The sequence below is a fragment of the Spermophilus citellus genome, assembly GCF_964194105.1.
Source record: "Spermophilus citellus genome assembly, chromosome: 9".
NCBI lineage: Eukaryota > Metazoa > Chordata > Mammalia > Rodentia > Sciuridae > Spermophilus > Spermophilus citellus.
In genome coordinates this window covers 96,427,708-96,444,933 of record NC_138191.1, presented here as the reverse complement: position 1 = coordinate 96,444,933, position 17,226 = coordinate 96,427,708, and the positions used below count along the sequence as shown (strand labels likewise).

The 17,226-nt window shown below is 49.8% G+C and overlaps 1 protein-coding gene across 3 annotated transcripts in view; it reads left to right on the top strand.

The window, feature by feature from the left end:
• The first annotated feature begins 4,327 nt into the window (after positions 1-4,327).
• The window catches only part of ACOT11 (acyl-CoA thioesterase 11), a 44,753-nt gene continuing 31,854 nt past the window's right edge, over positions 4,328-17,226 (top strand). The window contains exons 1-2 of one of the 3 annotated variants that reach the window (XM_081306889.1): positions 10,430-10,451; positions 11,129-11,262. In XM_081306889.1, the coding sequence (XP_081163015.1) occupies positions 10,445-10,451; positions 11,129-11,262 (141 nt within the window). In that variant the 5' untranslated portion in view covers positions 10,430-10,444. Of the gene's footprint in view, positions 4,748-5,125; positions 5,147-10,429; positions 10,452-11,128; positions 11,263-17,226 lie in introns of those variants that run through there. The other 2 variants (XM_081306890.1, XM_081306891.1) reach the window with 2 other exon arrangements.

Genomic DNA, 17,226 nt, shown 5'->3' with positions numbered 1-17,226 from the left:
CATTCGTTCATTCTGGGGACACTTATTGAACATCTACTATGTTTAAGGCTCTGAGTGAGCCGGAGGTGGTGGTGTGCATCCTGTAATCCTAACAGCTCAGTAGGCTGAGGCAGGAGGATTGTGAGTTCAAAGCCAGCCTTCGCAACTTAGCGTGGCCCTAAGCAACTCAGCAAGACTCTGTCTCTAAAATATGAATAATAGGGCTGGGGATGTGGTTCAAGCGGTAGCGCGCTCGCCTGGCATGCGTGCGGCTCGGGTTCGATCCTCAGCACCACATACCAACAAAGATGTTGTGTCCGCCGAGAACTAAAAAATAAATATTAAAAATTCTAAAAAAATATGAATAATATATGGAAATAAAATATAAATAAAATGTGAAAAAGAGCTGGGGAAGTGGCTCAATGGTTAAGTGTCCTTTTGGGTTCAATCCCCAATATCCCCCCCAAATAAGACTGAGTGTTCACGGGTGTGTGTGGGTGTGTGAGTATGTGGGTGGGTCAGGATACTCTGTGTTCCATCTCTGCTGCTAGCTTACTTAAGGTCAAAAAGGGGATATTAGCACAAATTTTCTGAATTTAAGAGAAGAAGCACTGTGAGATATAAAGGGCTGCAAAGTGTGTGTGCTGTGCGTGCCACTTAGGATGGGAAAGGAAGGCTTCCTGGAGGTGGTGGCATTTCAGCTGTGCCTGAGTGGTAAGGTCTGGATGTAGACTCTTCATTACTCTTGGACCATGGGGTGGAGGTAACGGAAAGAAAAAAAGAAACCCTAGGTGTGTGAGGAAACCGTGGGAAGCAAGCTCTAGGCGTGAGAGGATTAGAAGAAAGCCTGAACAGGGAGGCCTCGCATGGGACGGGACATGTGGCTATCTCAGGCCCCAGGGGAGCAGCCTTGTTCTGAGTGGCTGTTAAACTCTCTAATTGTCTAGGCAGCCTTGAGGGAGTTCACCCTTAATCCAGGGGGTATACAAGTGGAGGCTGGGATCCTAGGGATGGGCATGGAGCTGTAGGTTCTGGGCCACGGAGGATACTGAAAAGTGGAAGTTGGAGCGGATGATGTTGGAGGTCCTCCTGCCCAGGGAATCTGTAGTCCTATATGGAAGGCTAAAGGCCCAACAGAAGGAATTTCTCGGGGTTTGGTTATTTATTCTCTCATTCATTTCCTCACTCACTTCTATACCTATTCATTCATTCAATTCATCCATCCATTCATCTATCGCTTTGTAATATCAGGGCCTGTACTGGGGACTCAAATGACTCCGATGAGGTCCCTGTGCTTGTGAGTCAAATGGGAAAGATGGACCCAGGCCTGACAGTGACAACTCAGTGGCACTGTGATTTGTCACTGGGTGGGGAGAAAGGGTATGGACCTGCAAAATGAATGTAGACATTTGTGCTCCATCCAGGAAGGCCCAATTGTGGGGCCAGAGAAGAAGGATACAGTGTGGGAAAAGGAATGTTTGGAGGAGAAAATACTCTGGGCTCACAGAGCTTCCAGAGTAGGCTTTCTGCAGACAAGGAATGTCCCAGAGGCTCACTGGAAGACTGGGCCTTTGGGCTGAGGACATTACAAGCTCTTTCCACATTAAAAACAAACCTGATGAGCTGGTGTTGTGGTTCAGTGGTAGCGCGCTTGCCTAGCAGGCGTGAGGCCCTGGGTTCGATCCTCAGCACCACATAAAAACAAATAAAGGTATTGTGTCCATCTACAACTAAAAAATAAATAAAAAAACAACAATAACAACAACAACAACAACAAAAAAAAAAACCCAAATCTGTTGCTGGGCATGGTGGTGCACACCTGTAATCCCAGCAACTTGGGAGGCTGAGGCAGGAGGATCCAGAGTTTAAAGCCAGCCTCAGCAGGGTGAGGCCCTAAGCAACTCAGTGAGACCCTGTCTTTAAATAAAAATTCAAAATAGGGCTGGGGATGTGGCTCAGTGGTCAAGTGCCCCTGCGTTCAATCCCCAGTATCCAACAAACCAAAACAAATATAAAAACAAACCTGTCATAATCCCGGTACCAAATAAACAAACAGAAACAAATCTGTCATGCCAGCAGCTCAGGAAGCTAAGGCAGGAGAATCACAAGTTCAAAGCCAGACTCAGCAACTCAGCGAAGCCAAAAGCAACTCAAGTGAGATCCTATCTCAAAATAAAATAAAACATAAAAAAGGGCTGGGTATATGGCTCAGTGGTTAAATTCTCCTGGATTCAATTCCGGGCACAAAATTAAATAAATAAATAACTAAATAAAAAATCTGGGCTTCGATCTCCCCAGTGATAACATGGAAGGACTAACTTAGGTCACTGATTCTCAAAGTGAGGTTCCTGGTGATAAGCTTCAGCATCACTGGGGGGCTTATTAGAAATGCAAGTTCTTGGGCCCTACTTTTTTGGCCCTGTTGAGCCAAAGACTCTGGATATGGGCCCAGCAATCTGTTTTAACAAGCCTTCCAGGTGGTCCTGACTCAGGCTGAAGTCGGGCTTCTCTGGACTATGTATGATACATGCACATGTTTCATGCCTCCTGCATTTGGGGCCCTGGTCTGGGTGCTGGTGGGCAGGGAGAACAGAGATGAGTAAGATGTGGTTTCAGCCCTCAGGGGGCTGCCGGGTGAGTTGGAAAGGGGATGCAGATACCCATGGGAATATTCTCTACAGGAATGGATGGTGCAGAGCTGCTGAGGCAATGAGACAGGAGCTAATCCTTTAATAAATAACATGGGGAAGAGGAGATCTTTGTGAGCTGGATGGGTCTCTGCAGAAAGATCTAGCTCTCCATTGCTTGTTTCTGGAAATCCTCTTATAAGTCTAACCGAAGCCTTTTACCTTATGCCTTGTTGTGGGGTTGTGCAGACAGGGCTCTGGACTTGAGGTCAGGAGTGGTCAGGAGTGGTGATTCTAGACAATGTCCTCACTTTGGGTGGCTTCCTGTCCGTCCTTGGGCCTCAATTTGTCCATTTCTAAGATAGGGTCGCTGGGTTAAATCCAGTGAGGCTGAGACATGGTGTTCCTTTGGAGAGAGGGTGGCTGGGGGCCAGAAGCTCTCTGGGTTTCTATTCCTTCCTTTATATAGTTGAGGGCCCTGAAATTGCCCTGGCTGCCTGCATATCAAGTTACCTCAGGGACCGAGTGAGATGAGCTGTCCCTCTTGGGGCTTGTTTCCTTCCCAGTCCAGGCAGGTTGCGTGAGACCTCTTCAACTCATATGGCCTTCATCATGCTGGGTGTGTTCATCATTCCCAGAGGCACCTGGCATCAGAGGCCCTGCAAGATGAGGCTCCTCAGAGCCCTGCATCTTCTTCTATTCCTGTTAGGCCGTCCACCTCACTCCTCTTCTCAGTCTATCCAGAGCCATTCAAACTTCAGGCCAGCTCTGGCACTGCCAGAAAGCAACCTGGATTTCCCCAGTCTTCAGTGCCAGTGCTATCTGTGGGCCATCTTGCTGTTTTTAAGGTCTTGCTGATTTTAATTTCTCATTTCTAGACACAGAAATTCTGACAAATACAAACTCTTTGAGGGCAAGGCCTGAGCTCACAGGGAAGGACATTATAGTCCTTGATTCCCAGAGCAGGGAAGCCTAGAGAGGAGGGGACTTGCCTGGAGTCACACAGCACATTAGTGAAAGAACCAGACGCAGAATCCAGGTCTCATAAGCATGCCCAGAAGAGACAGTATTGAGCTTATAGTGAATGAATTAGAAGCATGAGGGACAGAGGAGAGGGCAGAGAGCTGGGAGCTGGCCTGATTGGTTTGCAGGTGCTTTGTAGTTATTGGTTGTACCACCTGGGTGGGTGCCTGGCTCACAACAGGGGCCTGGTTGTTATGGGGTGCTTGTTATCTCCCCCATCCACTTGTCTACCGCAGCTCTCTTGCCTGGATCCCTTCCCTCACCCTTTTATTTTCTACCTTCCAGGCTCTTTACTGTCCCAACTTCAACTTGAGTGTCAAGGTTTCCTGGTCAAGCTTCTTGCAGGAGTCAGGGGTAGAAGGGGAAAATCCTGTGGTGACTACAGGGGGCTGAATCCTGCATGGCCATCAGGTGGAATTTGGCAGGTGCCACTTTTAGAGGAATCTCACTGCCCAAGTTAAAGAAGTGAGTGGTGTGCCCTGCCTCTGGCCAGCAGCTGCTGGACTTGACAGCTTAGATGGGTGGAGCAGGCAAGCGGCTCTCTCCAGGGTGAAGAGTCCTAGCAGGTGGGTCGGCTGTCTCTGCAAGGTGGCTGGCAGCGCCCTGGCCTCCCGCTATGCTGCAGCCTGACCCCTTGTGGACGGATGGAAATCTGGACCTGGAGCTGAATCTCCGGCCCCTGGGGACCATTCTGGAGCCTAGGGTCCCCGTGGGGAGGATGACGGAGCCGGCGTGGGGGCTGGAAATGGGGGTGATTGGAGTTTGGCTGGGGTTGGAAGCCGAGTGAGCTTCCGGCTGGGTGTCCAATAGTTGGGACTGGCTCCCGAAGCGGCGGTGCCCAGTTGGCAGCCCCTGAGAACCCTTCTGGGCAGGGGTTCCGGGAGGAGGGGAGCAGGAGCGGCTGCGGAGAGGCCGGGACGCGGCGAGAAGTTCTGGCTGCGGAGGGCGGGAGCTCGGGAGGAGGAGCCCGAGGCCGCTGGCTGCATTTGGAGCCCCAGCCGAGCCGGCTGTGGCTCAGGTGACCTGCGGCTGTCTCTGGGAGAGCGCTGCTCCCCACCGCCTGGTCCACACTGCTAGCGGCCGCAATGATCCAGAATGTCGGCAATCACCTGCGAAGGGTATGACCAGTGGGCTGGGGCGCGGGAGGCTGGGGACCCAGAAAGATTAACGTTTGCTTTTGAAGTTAGAAGTTCTTCTGCTTCTTCTTCTTCTTCTTCTTTTTTTTTTTTTTTTTACTTTCCATGGGCCATTTTCTAGCTCTCTTTGGAAAGAAATTGCAGAAGCCCGGGGCTGTTTAATTATAAGCAGCAATTTCCAAACAAGCCCTAGGGACCACTAGATCCCCAAGGGCTGGCTGTTTGGAATCACTGGCAGCGAGTTCTTCTGGAATTCTTGTGGGGTTGTACATTTCTGCAGGCGCAGTTGTGTGTGTGTTTCTGCTGGCCATCTGAGCTGGCTCTGTGGTGTTCCAGCTCCCCGCTCAAAGCCCTTTGAGCAATGGAAGTTACAGGATGAAGGTGTGTACACCCTCCAATCACGGAGCGTGACCGGGTAAGGACGGGAGAGCAATCGCAGGACCATGTGAGGGAAAGGCCATGTGGAAAAGTGTTCTGTGAGGTGACCTTGAAGAGCACTTTCCCCTAGAACCTCCTAACAGGGACTTTGGAGCTGAAATTTCATGTTGAGGCCCCAGGCAGACTCAAGTGCCTCTCAGTGTCTGGCAGGGATCTTTGACCTGGTGCATGGAGAAGAGCTCAGGACAGACTGGCAGAGCTTTGCTGGGCATATAGTGGCTGTCTATTGAGGACATTTTCAGCAAAAAAAAAAAAAAAAAAAAAAAAAACTTTTAAAAAGGGACCGGAGGGAATAAAGAAATATCTTATTTATCCCCCACCTCCACCTGCACAGCCACCTTTCAACTTGGCCTCCTGCCCCTCCCAGTGCACCTGTCTTCCCACAGCCAACCCCCTTCACACTGCTTACCTGTTGCTGGGGATCTTGGTGACCTGGCTTGTGCATGCCTCCCTCTCATCCCCCCATCCTGCCCCTCTGCATTCTGGGCATCAGCCCACTATCCTGCTTTCCATGGTCTCAGTGTCCCTGTGGTCTCTCTTTCAGGCTGGTGTCCATGCTGTGCCTTCTCGCAGTCACCCCAGCCTTCCCGTGCCTCCCCTAAGCTGCCTCTGTGGCAAGTTCCTCCTGAGCCATCAGATTGAGCTCAGATGCTGCCTCCTCTGGAAAGCCCTCCCAGATTTCTCACATCACTGTGCACCGCTATGTGAGCTCCTTCTTATACTGGAATGTGTGCTTGACTCGCATGTCCACCTCTCCCACAAGCCAGTGAGCTCCATGCAGCTGCTCCTGGTGGACCCAGGACAGAGCTTGGCCTGGCTGGAGTCCAGGGAATGATTAGTGAATGAATGAGAACAGGCGACTTCTCAGCTAGGGCAGGTGGGATCTGAACAGCAGGGCCCAGGGGGCAGAGAGAGGGTCTTCCAGGTAGGTGGGCTGCCTGTGTCTTCTCTTGGTCCCTGTCGTATTTAACCCTTCAGGACTATTTTCCCATTAATCCTTATCTGTAACTGGGGACAAGCGGGTGGGTAAGAGTAGTGTCATTTTATAGTAGCAGATCCCCATAAGTGCTGCCTGTGCCAGGCACCAAGCCAAATTCAGGCACATGTTAACTCAGTCAGTTCTCTGAGGGAGGTACACTTACCACCCCCAAATTACAGATAAGGAACCTGAGGCTCTGAGATGTGAAGTGATTTGTCCCAGATCACACTGGTAGGAAGTGGCAGAGCTGGAATTTGAATTCAGTGGTCCTGACTCCACAGTTTGAGCTTTTAAGAAACCTGAGACAGAGTCAGGAATGGTGGTGCACTCTTGTAATCCCAGTTCAAAGCCAGCCTTAGCAACTTATGGAGGCTCTGAGCCACTTAGCAAGACCCTGTCTCAAAATAAAAAAAAAAAAAATAAAGAAATAAAAAGGATTGAGGATGTATCTCAGTGGTTAAATGCCCCTGAGTCCAATGCCTGGTACAAAAAAAAAAAAAAAAAAAAAAAAAAAAAGAGAGAGAGAAACCTGAGACAGCCAGATGAAGGTCCAGAAATGACATTCAACCCACATGTCCTGAGCCCATCCACCATTTGGTTCCCCTGTACTACCTCCATTGATTCTTGGAATGGAGCAGGGTGTAGATGTGGAAACTGGGCTCATGAGAACACAAGGGACCTCACATCAGCTAAAAGCACTGTGACCTTGATTGCTACCTTTGAACTTGTGCCTGGTTGGCAGAGATTCTTGGATTTCCCTTGCCTCTTCCCTTAGCTCTTCTTGAATTCAGGAGATTTGGGAGAGATGTTTTCTGGTTTGGTATCAAAGCTGTTTTTAATGAAAAGCAAGCAAACCCAAAAACCCCACCAAAGTATTTTCACTAGGTACGAAGAAGCCAGATTAAACTGGGAACAGAAGTAGGGGGTTGTTTCACAAGTCCCACTTTGCATGGTTTGGGGACAATTTCCAGTACCCTAAGGCACTGCAGACAGAGTGAGTGTTGAAGTCTGGTAATTCTGGCTCCTACTCATGACTGGGTACCGAGCAAACATTTGGTGTGTATAAGTGACTGAGTGAGTGACTGAAGCTGTGAGTGCCACCAAGCCTGGTGGCAGGCAGGGTGCTGTGTGTGGATCCGAGGATGCTGGAAAGTTCTCCCTGTCCTGACTCATACATGTCTCTTCTTTCCCCATCCAAAATGTCAGTCTATACTGAGAACTGAGTCCTGCACTCCTGACAGTCAGTTCCCTGTACAACCTTTTTACTCCAGAAATAGTGACAGGGATGTTTGTCCCAGTTCTCTTGAAAACATCTGTGTGTATCTGTGCTTGTGTTCATAGACCTATTTGCTTGGCTATATATATATAGCATGATTGTGCTACCTTACTGTGAACCTGAGGGTAGCTGGAGGAACTTCTGTCCCAACTTGACCCACCCAGCCTTGTTAGGGGTCTGGCCCAGGATGCGGGGAGGTTTAGGATAGGGCATTTGGATTAGAATCTTAGGTTCACTCCATATTCACTGTGTGACCTGGGCCAGGTGTCCCTCTCTCTGGGTCTCAGCATGTTGGGTGATCATAGAGGTTCCCTAACTTGACATCTGGAAACCTGAACATTTGTGACAGATCTATGTATCACCTTGGGGGTGGTCTTGAGAAAGGCAGGGGCTGGTCTCCCCGGAGGAGGAGGAGGAATGATGGAGAAGTAGAGACCTGTAGACATAGAATGATGTGCCTATCACATAGCAAGGGTTCAGAAATGACTGAATGACCACGGAAGTGGGCTGAGGTGATCCCAGAGGAAGAGGTGAGACTTGAACAATCATTATCAACCTCTTCAGGAGCGGTGTGTGAAATCTAGTCTGGTCATGGGTAGACGCCCTTAGTGTTCTTAATCTGTCTAGAGGACTCTTCCTATCCTTCAAAGTCCAGCCATCGCTTCCCATTTGAATCCCATTCTACCTGGCCCCAGAGTAAATAAGTTCTGCTCAGGATGTGCTACCCACTTCACTTGTTCCTTCTACAGGTACTTAACTCCAGAGGATTAACATGTGGCGGGTGCTGACAGCTAACAGGGGACAGATGGTAAAATGGTAGTCAAATCAATACCAACGAAAATTTGTATTAAGTACTGTGACTAAAGAGTCATTGCCCTGTGCGAGCTATGCATCAAGCATGCAATAACTTATTTATTCCTTGTAACAACTCTGTGAAGTGGATAATGTTATTGTGTTCATATTAAAGGTGAAACTGAGACAGAGAGAGTAAGCACTGTTTCTCATATCACACAGCTAGTAGGTGGCATTGCAGGGCTTACCAGGCTGTCTGGAGCACTGAGATCTGAGAGAAAAGAGAGGGAGGTCAGGGGAGAGCTCTTTGAGCAGGTGACAGCTGAGCAGAGATCTAGTGGCTGAGCAAAGGCAGCTATGGGAAGATCTGGGAGGAGCATTCCAGGCCGAGGGAGCAGTGTTCATTTGTAGGCTCTGAGGTGTGGGAGCTTGGTGTGTCTGACAGCTGAATGGAGCCCAGGTGGCTTGAAGTGGGGATAACCAGGGGCAGAACAGCTGGAAGAGGCAGAGATGAGGCTCTGAGATGCTGCAGCTGTGCATCTGGGCCTTGTAGGTGAGGGGGTTTGGTGTGCTGTGAGCTCCTAAAGACTCTCTGGTCCCCAGGCTTAGTACAAGATGCACAGCCCCTGCAAGATGGACTCAGGGACCCAGGGGAACAATCCTCCTGACTCTGCTTCTCTGTGTGGCTAGCACTCTGATGGTCCCAACTGCCTTCCCAATGACTCCAACTCTTCATAGCAGGGAGGCAGGGATAGGATCAGCCCCCTGCACAGATGAGGCACAAAGAAGTGAGATGAGGTCCCTGGGTTCTTGAAACTGGCCAGAGAGACTCAAGACCCACCTGCTAGCTTGGGACCCTTCTCCAGGTCTTGCTTTGGCAGGAAAGCATCTGGAACCTCTGTGCACCCAGTGGGTGGCCCCCATCACCCTTGGACCTACCCCATCCAGCCTCCTCTGCCCACGCTTGCACACTGAAAATGTGGGCTTGGAGTCCGAGGCTGTCTGAGCTGATCCTCCCATGCATATATCGGGGTCTAGGGAAGGTTGTACCACCACCCCGGCCTGTGCCTGGGCTGGTAGTGGGACTGTGCTGGCATCTTGGAACTTTTGGAGAGCTATTCACTGCTCTGCCAGACAGCGAAAGGGTCCAAAGAGACTTGCCTACTTACTTTGCCTTTGTAGGCTCCAGCTTTTTGATCTATGAAGCAAACTTGCCAGGTTGTTGATAGAATTAGCCATTGGAGGACTGTAGAACTTGGCATGGGATTGGCCTTGGTTAGTACTTGTTCCTTTTTTCCCCCATCTCATCTGGACTTGAGTTTCCTCAATGGCCCAGTGGCAGGGCTGGTTGGTCTACTGAGATGGTAAGAGTTAATTTTTCTGTTGAGGACCTACTAAGTGTTAGGCATATTTAAATGTCCTAACAGCTCTGCAATTTTCTTTCCCCCTCTTTTGGTATTGGGGATTGAACTCAGGGGTGCTTTACTACTAAGCTACATCCCAGCCCTTTTTATTTTTATTTTGAAACAGGGTCTCACTAAGTTGCAGAGGCTGACCTCGTATTTTTGATCCTTCCAGCCTCCTGAGTCACTGGAATTATAGGTATGCACCACCATCCTGGCTCAACTGGCTTCTCAGATCAAGGCTCTGGCATTAAGTCACTTTGAGCTAGTTAGACAATTTGAAGTCTTGCCTGATCCTAGGCTCCAGCTGGGCAGGGATCCTGGGTACCAAGGCTCTTTACCTTGTTCTGGTCTGACCTGGCTGAGCCAAGAAACTGACATATTTGCCTTGTACTTGCTCTGTCCCGTGGTTCCAGGCACAGGTGGTGCTACTAGCTGGGTTCTTGGCCAGCTCCCTGGCTACAAGCCTGTGCCCTTGTCATTCCCAGGAGCAGCCTCATTGCAGGTCAGAGGTGGTATCAGGACAGCAATAGGCCCAGAGTTTGGCACTTTGGGGATGCAGGAATGAGTCAGACTGGACCTGTCCTCAGGTGCCCCAGATGATGGGGAGATAGAGAGGATCATGTGATGATGGTAGCACAAAGTGGCCAAGCTGGGGCAGATGAAAGCCTTGAGGTGGTCTTTACCAGCTCAGGGAGGGGTCAGGACAGGCTCCGTGGAGGAGGTGATGGATTGGCTGCCCGGAGAGCTTTTCTGGGTTAGGAAGTGCAGTCTAGGAGAGGCACCTGTACATGAGAGGTAGGAAAGAGCCAGTTCCACAAGAAAATGAAGGAATTTAGCAGGGACCCCTGAGGACACTCTTTCTGCCCCCCTTGACCATGTAATATGTGTGTGTATGGGGGGGCAGGAGATATACATATGCATCTCCTGCCTGGGTCTTCCTCAGTGGTAATAATTTGCCCTCAGCCAATTACACATTAACTCATTAATGTCAGTAGACACAAACTGGTAAGGCTTTTTGGAGAGTCTTACCCAGTGGGCAGAACCGCTCCAGCAGGGAGAAAGCAGAATCTCAGCTCTACCACTCAGTGGCACAGAGCCCTCAGCTCCTCTGATAACCAGGCTTCATTTGGCTCCCTCTCCTGTGCCAGAGGCACGGCTCCTTGTCCCTCGAAGGGCTAGGTGAGGAGTAAATGGAATCACGCAGAGCTGCTGTAGAATGTCACAGCCAGATGCCAGACTTCAGAGAGACACGTGCACTAGCCCCTGCTCTGGGGCTTTTCCTGGCTCCTCATGTGCACTTTGCCATCTAGAATGTGCTGTCCGTGTTTTATCAAATCAGGCTGTTCAGAGCCAGTGAGTCAGCAGCTGGGCTGGGCCCAGGCTGAATCCGGGCTCTGGGGGTTTGCTGGGGGGCAGCAGTGCCAATTCTAAGGTCTCTCCACTCCTAAATTGTGTCCTATTTGTGACCCTAGAACAGGCTGTGATCTGCCCTGGGGTGTGGCCTGGCCCAGGTGTGATCTTGGTCCCCAGTCAGAGATTGTTAAAGGCCCTTTGGCCTCTCTTAAAGCGCCTCTGGTTTCCAGGAGCCTCCAGGCCTCTGTACCAGGTAGGTCCATGTTTTCTTTTGATCCCTTGAGAAGGTTGTGGAGAGACCTAGTACCTCTCTTTTCTCCAGGGATCCAGCCCCAGTGAGCCTTGGCAGGGACAGAGGGGAGGTCTGGAGCCAGAAGACCCTGTTGTGATCTTGATGAGCTGTTTCTCAGCTTCAGCTTCATTTCCGCATGGCAGGGCTACAGGGTAATGATGGACCCTGTCACTTGAGCAGGTTCACACCGTGAGCTTGACCAAGAAATTAATGTTAGATCAGTCTGCTTGCCTAAAGGCTTTGCAAGCAATGGGGTTCATGGAAAGGGTGGGCCCCGAGAGAGGAAGGGGCCAAGGGTTAAATGACTTTAGAGTAGGGATGGGGTGGAGGGATGGTCTGTCCGGGAAGAGAGTCAGAAGGGGAAGAGCCCAGCACTGCTTCCCAGCCCCACCCTGAGGGCCTCCTGGGACTCTGAGCTGCTCCAGTCCTACCCTCCCCTTGATTTTGAAGATAAAAGCAGAGCTTCTAGGCAGCAAGTCTAAGAAAGGTGTGTCTCTTGGGGAAACTGGTTCTTAGCTAGGCAAACAGGTGAGTGGGAGGGACTTCTGAGCTGGCCAGGCTGGCCCTGTGGACAGGGAGTGGTGGTGTGGTGTGGCAGCCAGGGTCTTTACCTCAGAGATCCCTCCACAGCCCAGGTAAGATCCACTCTTCAGAGACCACCTCCCCAGTCAGTGGTGTTCCCCTATTGCCTGGAGGGCAAGGGAGTGGGGAGGCAAGAGAGGAGAGTCTGAAGTGCCGAGGGTAGGGGCCTGGAGATGTGGCTTGGTGGTGGAGCATTTGCCAGGCTTTGCAGGAGCCCTGGGACTGATCCCTAGCACCTGTAAAAATCCAGAGGAAAGGAGTGCCATGGACTGGTGACCTGACCTCCTTCTGGGGGTGTTCCTTCTGCAGAGAGCCCTTGCTAGGTTCTGGAGTCAGGACTCAGTTCAACCTCTCCTTTGCCTTTTACTGATCAAGAGTCCTTGGAGGGATCTTTTATTGATGAATTTTGTTTTCCTCATCTGTGAAGTGAGGATTTCTGCTTCTATTTTTTGTTTTGAGACAAGGTCTCACCAAGTCGCCAAAGCTGACTTTGAATTTGCAATCCTCCTGCCTCAGCCTCCTGGGTTGCTGGGATTACAGTGGAGTTGAAAATTTAAGGATCCCCAAGGACTGGACCTGGCACACAGTGGCTGCATGACAAGTGGTAGCCTTGGATTTCTAAAAGCGATCTTTTTTTTTTTTTTTGCGGGGGGGGGGGTGGTGTGCCAGGGATAAAACTCAGGGGCACTGAGCCACATCCCCAGCCCTATTTTGTATTTTATTTAGAGATAGGGTCTCATTAAGTTGCTTAGTGCCTCACCATTGCTGAGGATGGCTTTGAATTTGTGATCCTCTAGCCTCAGCTTCCTGAGCCGCTGCGATTATAGGCATGTGCCACCAAACTGTGGTTCTTAAAAGCAGTCTTTGAGGTTCTGCTAGGTCACTTCTTGGGCAGCTCCTGACCTGTGGGCAGCACTCTGGCTCCGTGGGAACCCTCCTACAGGCTCTGTTCCTTAGCATGGAAGGAGCTCTAACATCTAACATCTAGGACCTTCCTGTCCCCATGTCCCCTTTCAACTGCTACCATGTTTCTTTGCTCCATTTCTCCTTAAAAATCACTGAGTTTTCTGTGATCCCATTTCCACTTGGTTACCTCTCATCCTTTCCCTAAGTCATTCTGATGGAATCATCCTTTTCCCTCCCCACTCCCTTCCTGTGGTTAAATTGGGAGAGCTTCTCTCCCCATCTGCTTCAGCTCTGCTTGTGGCTCCTGGAGAGCCACCCTCCCCAGGGCCTGCTCCCACCTGGCTGATGCCTCCCTCCAGGCTCCTCCTTCCTACTGGCCTGTGTCAAGTTGGGTATCTCTGGCTACCTTCTCTCCTTGGGTCTTGTTTGTACTAGTCCTAAGACTGCAAAACAAACCACCTCAGACTTAGTGGCTTAAAACAACTCTTTATGACATCTTGATGCCCAGGAGCTCGATCAGGGTTCTACTGAGTGATTCTTCTGCCCTGTGGGGCACTGGTGGAGGTAACATGGTGGTTTTTAGTTGGAAGATGAGCTAACTGATTTTGTTGGCACCTCAGTAGGGATGGCTTCAAGGTTGGGCTTAGCTGGGACTGTCATTCAGAATAGCCACAGATGACCTCTGCAGTGTGACAGTCTCAGGGGAGTCAGATTTCCAACCTGGCAGAAGACTACAAGTAGGAGGTCCCTAAGGCCTGGGTGGAAGCAGCAAGGCTTCGCATGATTTGGTCTTAGAGGTACTGGTTGAAATGTCACCAAAGATGCATCAGATCCAGGGGCGGGGATTCGATTCTACAGGGATTCCATTCTACCTCTCAGCAGGAGTAGCAAAAAATCAGCTGCATTTTGACCACAAAGTTGCAGATACTCACATGCCTTTTTTTTTTTTTTTTGGTATCAGGTATTGAACCCAGGGCACTTAGCCACTAAGCCACATCCCCGTCCATTTTTTATGTTTTATTTAGAGACAGGGCCTTGCTGAGTTACTTTAGGCCTCACTAAATTGCTGAGGCTGGCTCTGAACTTATGAGTCTCCTGCCTCAGCCTCCCAAACTGCTGGGATTAACAGATGTGTGCCCAGTTCTGTTCTATTTTTTTGTTTTGAGACAAGTTCTCACTAAATTGACAAGGCTGACTTTGAATTTGTAATCCTCCTGCCTCAGCCTCCTGGGTTGCTGGGATTACAGACATGTGCCACCATGCCTGCCCTGGAACTCTCTGACACCTCTCTTTGAATGTCTAATTCTTGCCAGGTGTGGTGTCACATACCTGTAATCCCATCGGCTCTGGAGACTGAGACAGGAATATTGAAAATTCAAATACAGCCTCAGCAATTCAGCAAGGCCCTAAGCAACCAGGTGAAAACCCTGTCTCAAAAAAAAAAAAAAAAAAAAAAAAAAAAAAAGTCTAGGAACGTAGGAATGTGTCTTAGTGGTTAAGCACCCCTGGGTTCAATCCCTGGTACCAAATAGATAATGACATCCCTGTTTTTCTCTCTTCTGGCACGGTCCATTCTCTAAGATGACCTTGTTTCTTTTTGCTTACTGTCTGTCCATGAGGCTGTTGTGTGCCATCCTGTGTTCCCAGCTCCTGCAAGTAAGGAATAGGAGTTTAACAGAGAGAAACACCTGCTAGAGCTGGCCTCTTTCTAACCTTGTTTATCCTTGTGTCATCTGGATTTTATACCTTATTAGGTCTCCTGCTCTCTGACCCAGCAGGCCGTCCACTCTGCAGCCAGAGTCCCTCATGCAGCCTGGCTCCCCCTCACCCCATAGTTCCTCCTGCAGCCTGGTTGTCCTTCCTGGTCCTGGCCCCTCTCTTTCCCCCCTCACAGTGCTGGGCCTCATGCTGCTGCAAAACCCCAGCTGTCTCCTCTCTGTACTGAGTCACTCTTTCCCTAAATGGGACCCCTCACCACCTACCCCCACCGCAGCGGTAAGTCTTCAGCAGCCACAGGGCCAGGGTTTGGGTTACAGCAGGATTGTCACTGTTGAGTTTGTGGACAGACTAAATCATGAGGCTGTTTTCACATAAAAGCTATTAAGCTAGAGCCACCCTTGCACACAAACAACTTAAGAAAAGGGATAGTGGCAGAAACACTTCAAGGGAGGCCAGCAAAGTGAGCCTTTTCCATTTTCATCTCCTGGGTCTCCTTGGTCTTTTTTTCCCTTTTAGTACTGGGGTTGGGACTTGGGGGCGCTCTATCACAGAGCTACATCCCTTTAAATTTTTTTTTTATTTTTTTTTATTTTGAGAGAGGGTCTTGCTAAGTTGCCCAGGCTAATCTTGAACTTTTGATCCTCTGCCTAGGCCTCCCAAGGCCCTGGGATTACAGGCATGAGCCACTGTACTTGGCTTCTTTTTAAAAAAATATTAATTAATTTGATTCATTGTACACAATTGCAGCACAACTTTTCATTTCTCTAGTTGGACACGATGTAGCATCACACCCTATGTGCAGTCATACATGTACCTAGGGTAATGGTGTCCATCTCATTCCACCATCTTTCCTGCCCCCATTCCCCCGCACCCCACTTGGCTTCTTCTGCTTGGTCTTGTATGTTATAGACTTTCAGATGGCCTTCCATGAACGGGTGATTTCATTCAAGCCATCTAATCTGGTGTTGAATGGAACAGGCAAATGGGGTACTCCTTTGGAGATGCCTCTCAGTTTCAATTTAATATGAGAACAGGCAAATGGGGTACTTCTTTTTTTGAAAAAATTAGTTAATTATTTTAATTAGGTATATATGACAGTAGAATGCAAAAAGAAGCCAAGTACAGTACCCTGAGGGTCTTGAGCCTTCTAGGGGCCTGGGAAGTAGGAATGGTCAAGCAACCAAGTGTTGGACTGTGTGGACATCTGTGGGAGGCCTCATGAAGGGCCATGGACTCCATCTTGTTCAAACCTGATTCTTCATTGAAATGAAGCCCTGGTGGGAGAAAGATTTTGTGTTCAACAGGCAGTACTGGGGGGAAAAATGAATATGATTGTCATAGGAATGGGGCTAGGAGGCCCCAGCTGACCCATGCTCTGCAAAGGCCACTTGACCAGTCTCATCAGATGTCCCTTACCCAGGGCCCTGCTCAGGCCTTTCCTCTCTAGACAGTTTCCTGTGTCTTTAAACTGGCTTTTTTTTATGTGTGTGTGTGGGGGGGCGGTATGTAGGATTGAACTCAGGGGCACTTGACCAGTGACCACATCCCCATCCCTATCTTGTATTCTATTTAGAGACAGGGTCTACTGACTTGCTTATCACCTTGCTTTTGCTGAGGCTTTGAATTTGCAATCCTCCTGCTTCAGCCTCCTGAGCAGCTGGGATTACAGACAGGTGCCGCTGTGTCAGGCCCCTGCCCAGCTTTTTAACAACACAAAGATCTGAGTGTTGGGAGCCCTTCCTGTGGGTCAGTTCCTGTTCTTTCCACATGTAATCTCTTTTTTTTTTTTTTTAAGAGAGAGTGATAGAGGGAGAGAGAGAGAGAGAATTTTTTTTTAAGAGAGAGTGAGAGAGGAGAGAGAGTGAGAGAGAGAGAGAGAATTTTAATATTTATTTTTTAGTTCTCGGCGGACACAACATCTTTGTTGGTATGTGGTGCTGAGGATCGAACCCGGGCCGCACGCATGCCAGGCCAGCGCGCTACCGCTTGAGCCACATCCCCAGCCCAGAATTTTTTTAATATTTATTTTTTAGTTCTCAGCGGACACAACATCTTTGTTGGTATGTGGTGCTGAGGATCGAACCCGGGCCGCACGCATGCCAGATACCGCTTGAGCCACATCCCCAGCCCCCACATGTAATCTCATTGAGTCCTCTTTGTGACAGTCCTGTTCCCATTTTAGAGATGTGGAAACTGAGTGGTTTAGGTAAATGGCTTAGGGTTATCCAGCCAGTCAGGCAGGGCAGGAGCCAGCACAGTCTGAACCTGCTGAGACAGGCCTCCACCTCTGCTCACCCGGTGCCTTTCTGTGCTTTTCTTTCTTCTCTCCCTGCACCCCCTTTTTTTTCTTCAGTAAGCCTTTCTTGTGGGTTCAGATTCCTCTGAGAGTGTGGGAAACAGTGGGGTATCGCGGGGCTAGGACAGGTTAAAGCTGTGTTGCAGGCCCAGAGTGGGAGGCTGAGGGAAGAGGGCCGTGTGCAGCCTGTGCCTGGAAAGAACCGTGGCGCCCTGTCTGCTCCGCAGCCTCTGCCTCTCGACCCTCAGGTTTGCCAATGTGAGGCCTTTGAAGCAGCCCCACGGGGTTGGTGTCCCTCTGTAAGTCTCTTTCTGAGGCCTGCTCCACCTGCACTGCTTAATAAGGGAATGTCTTTGGTGACAAGTCACACCCCCTGCCCGCCCCGCTCTGCCCTGCTTCCTGAACATTTTAGAGAGAAATGA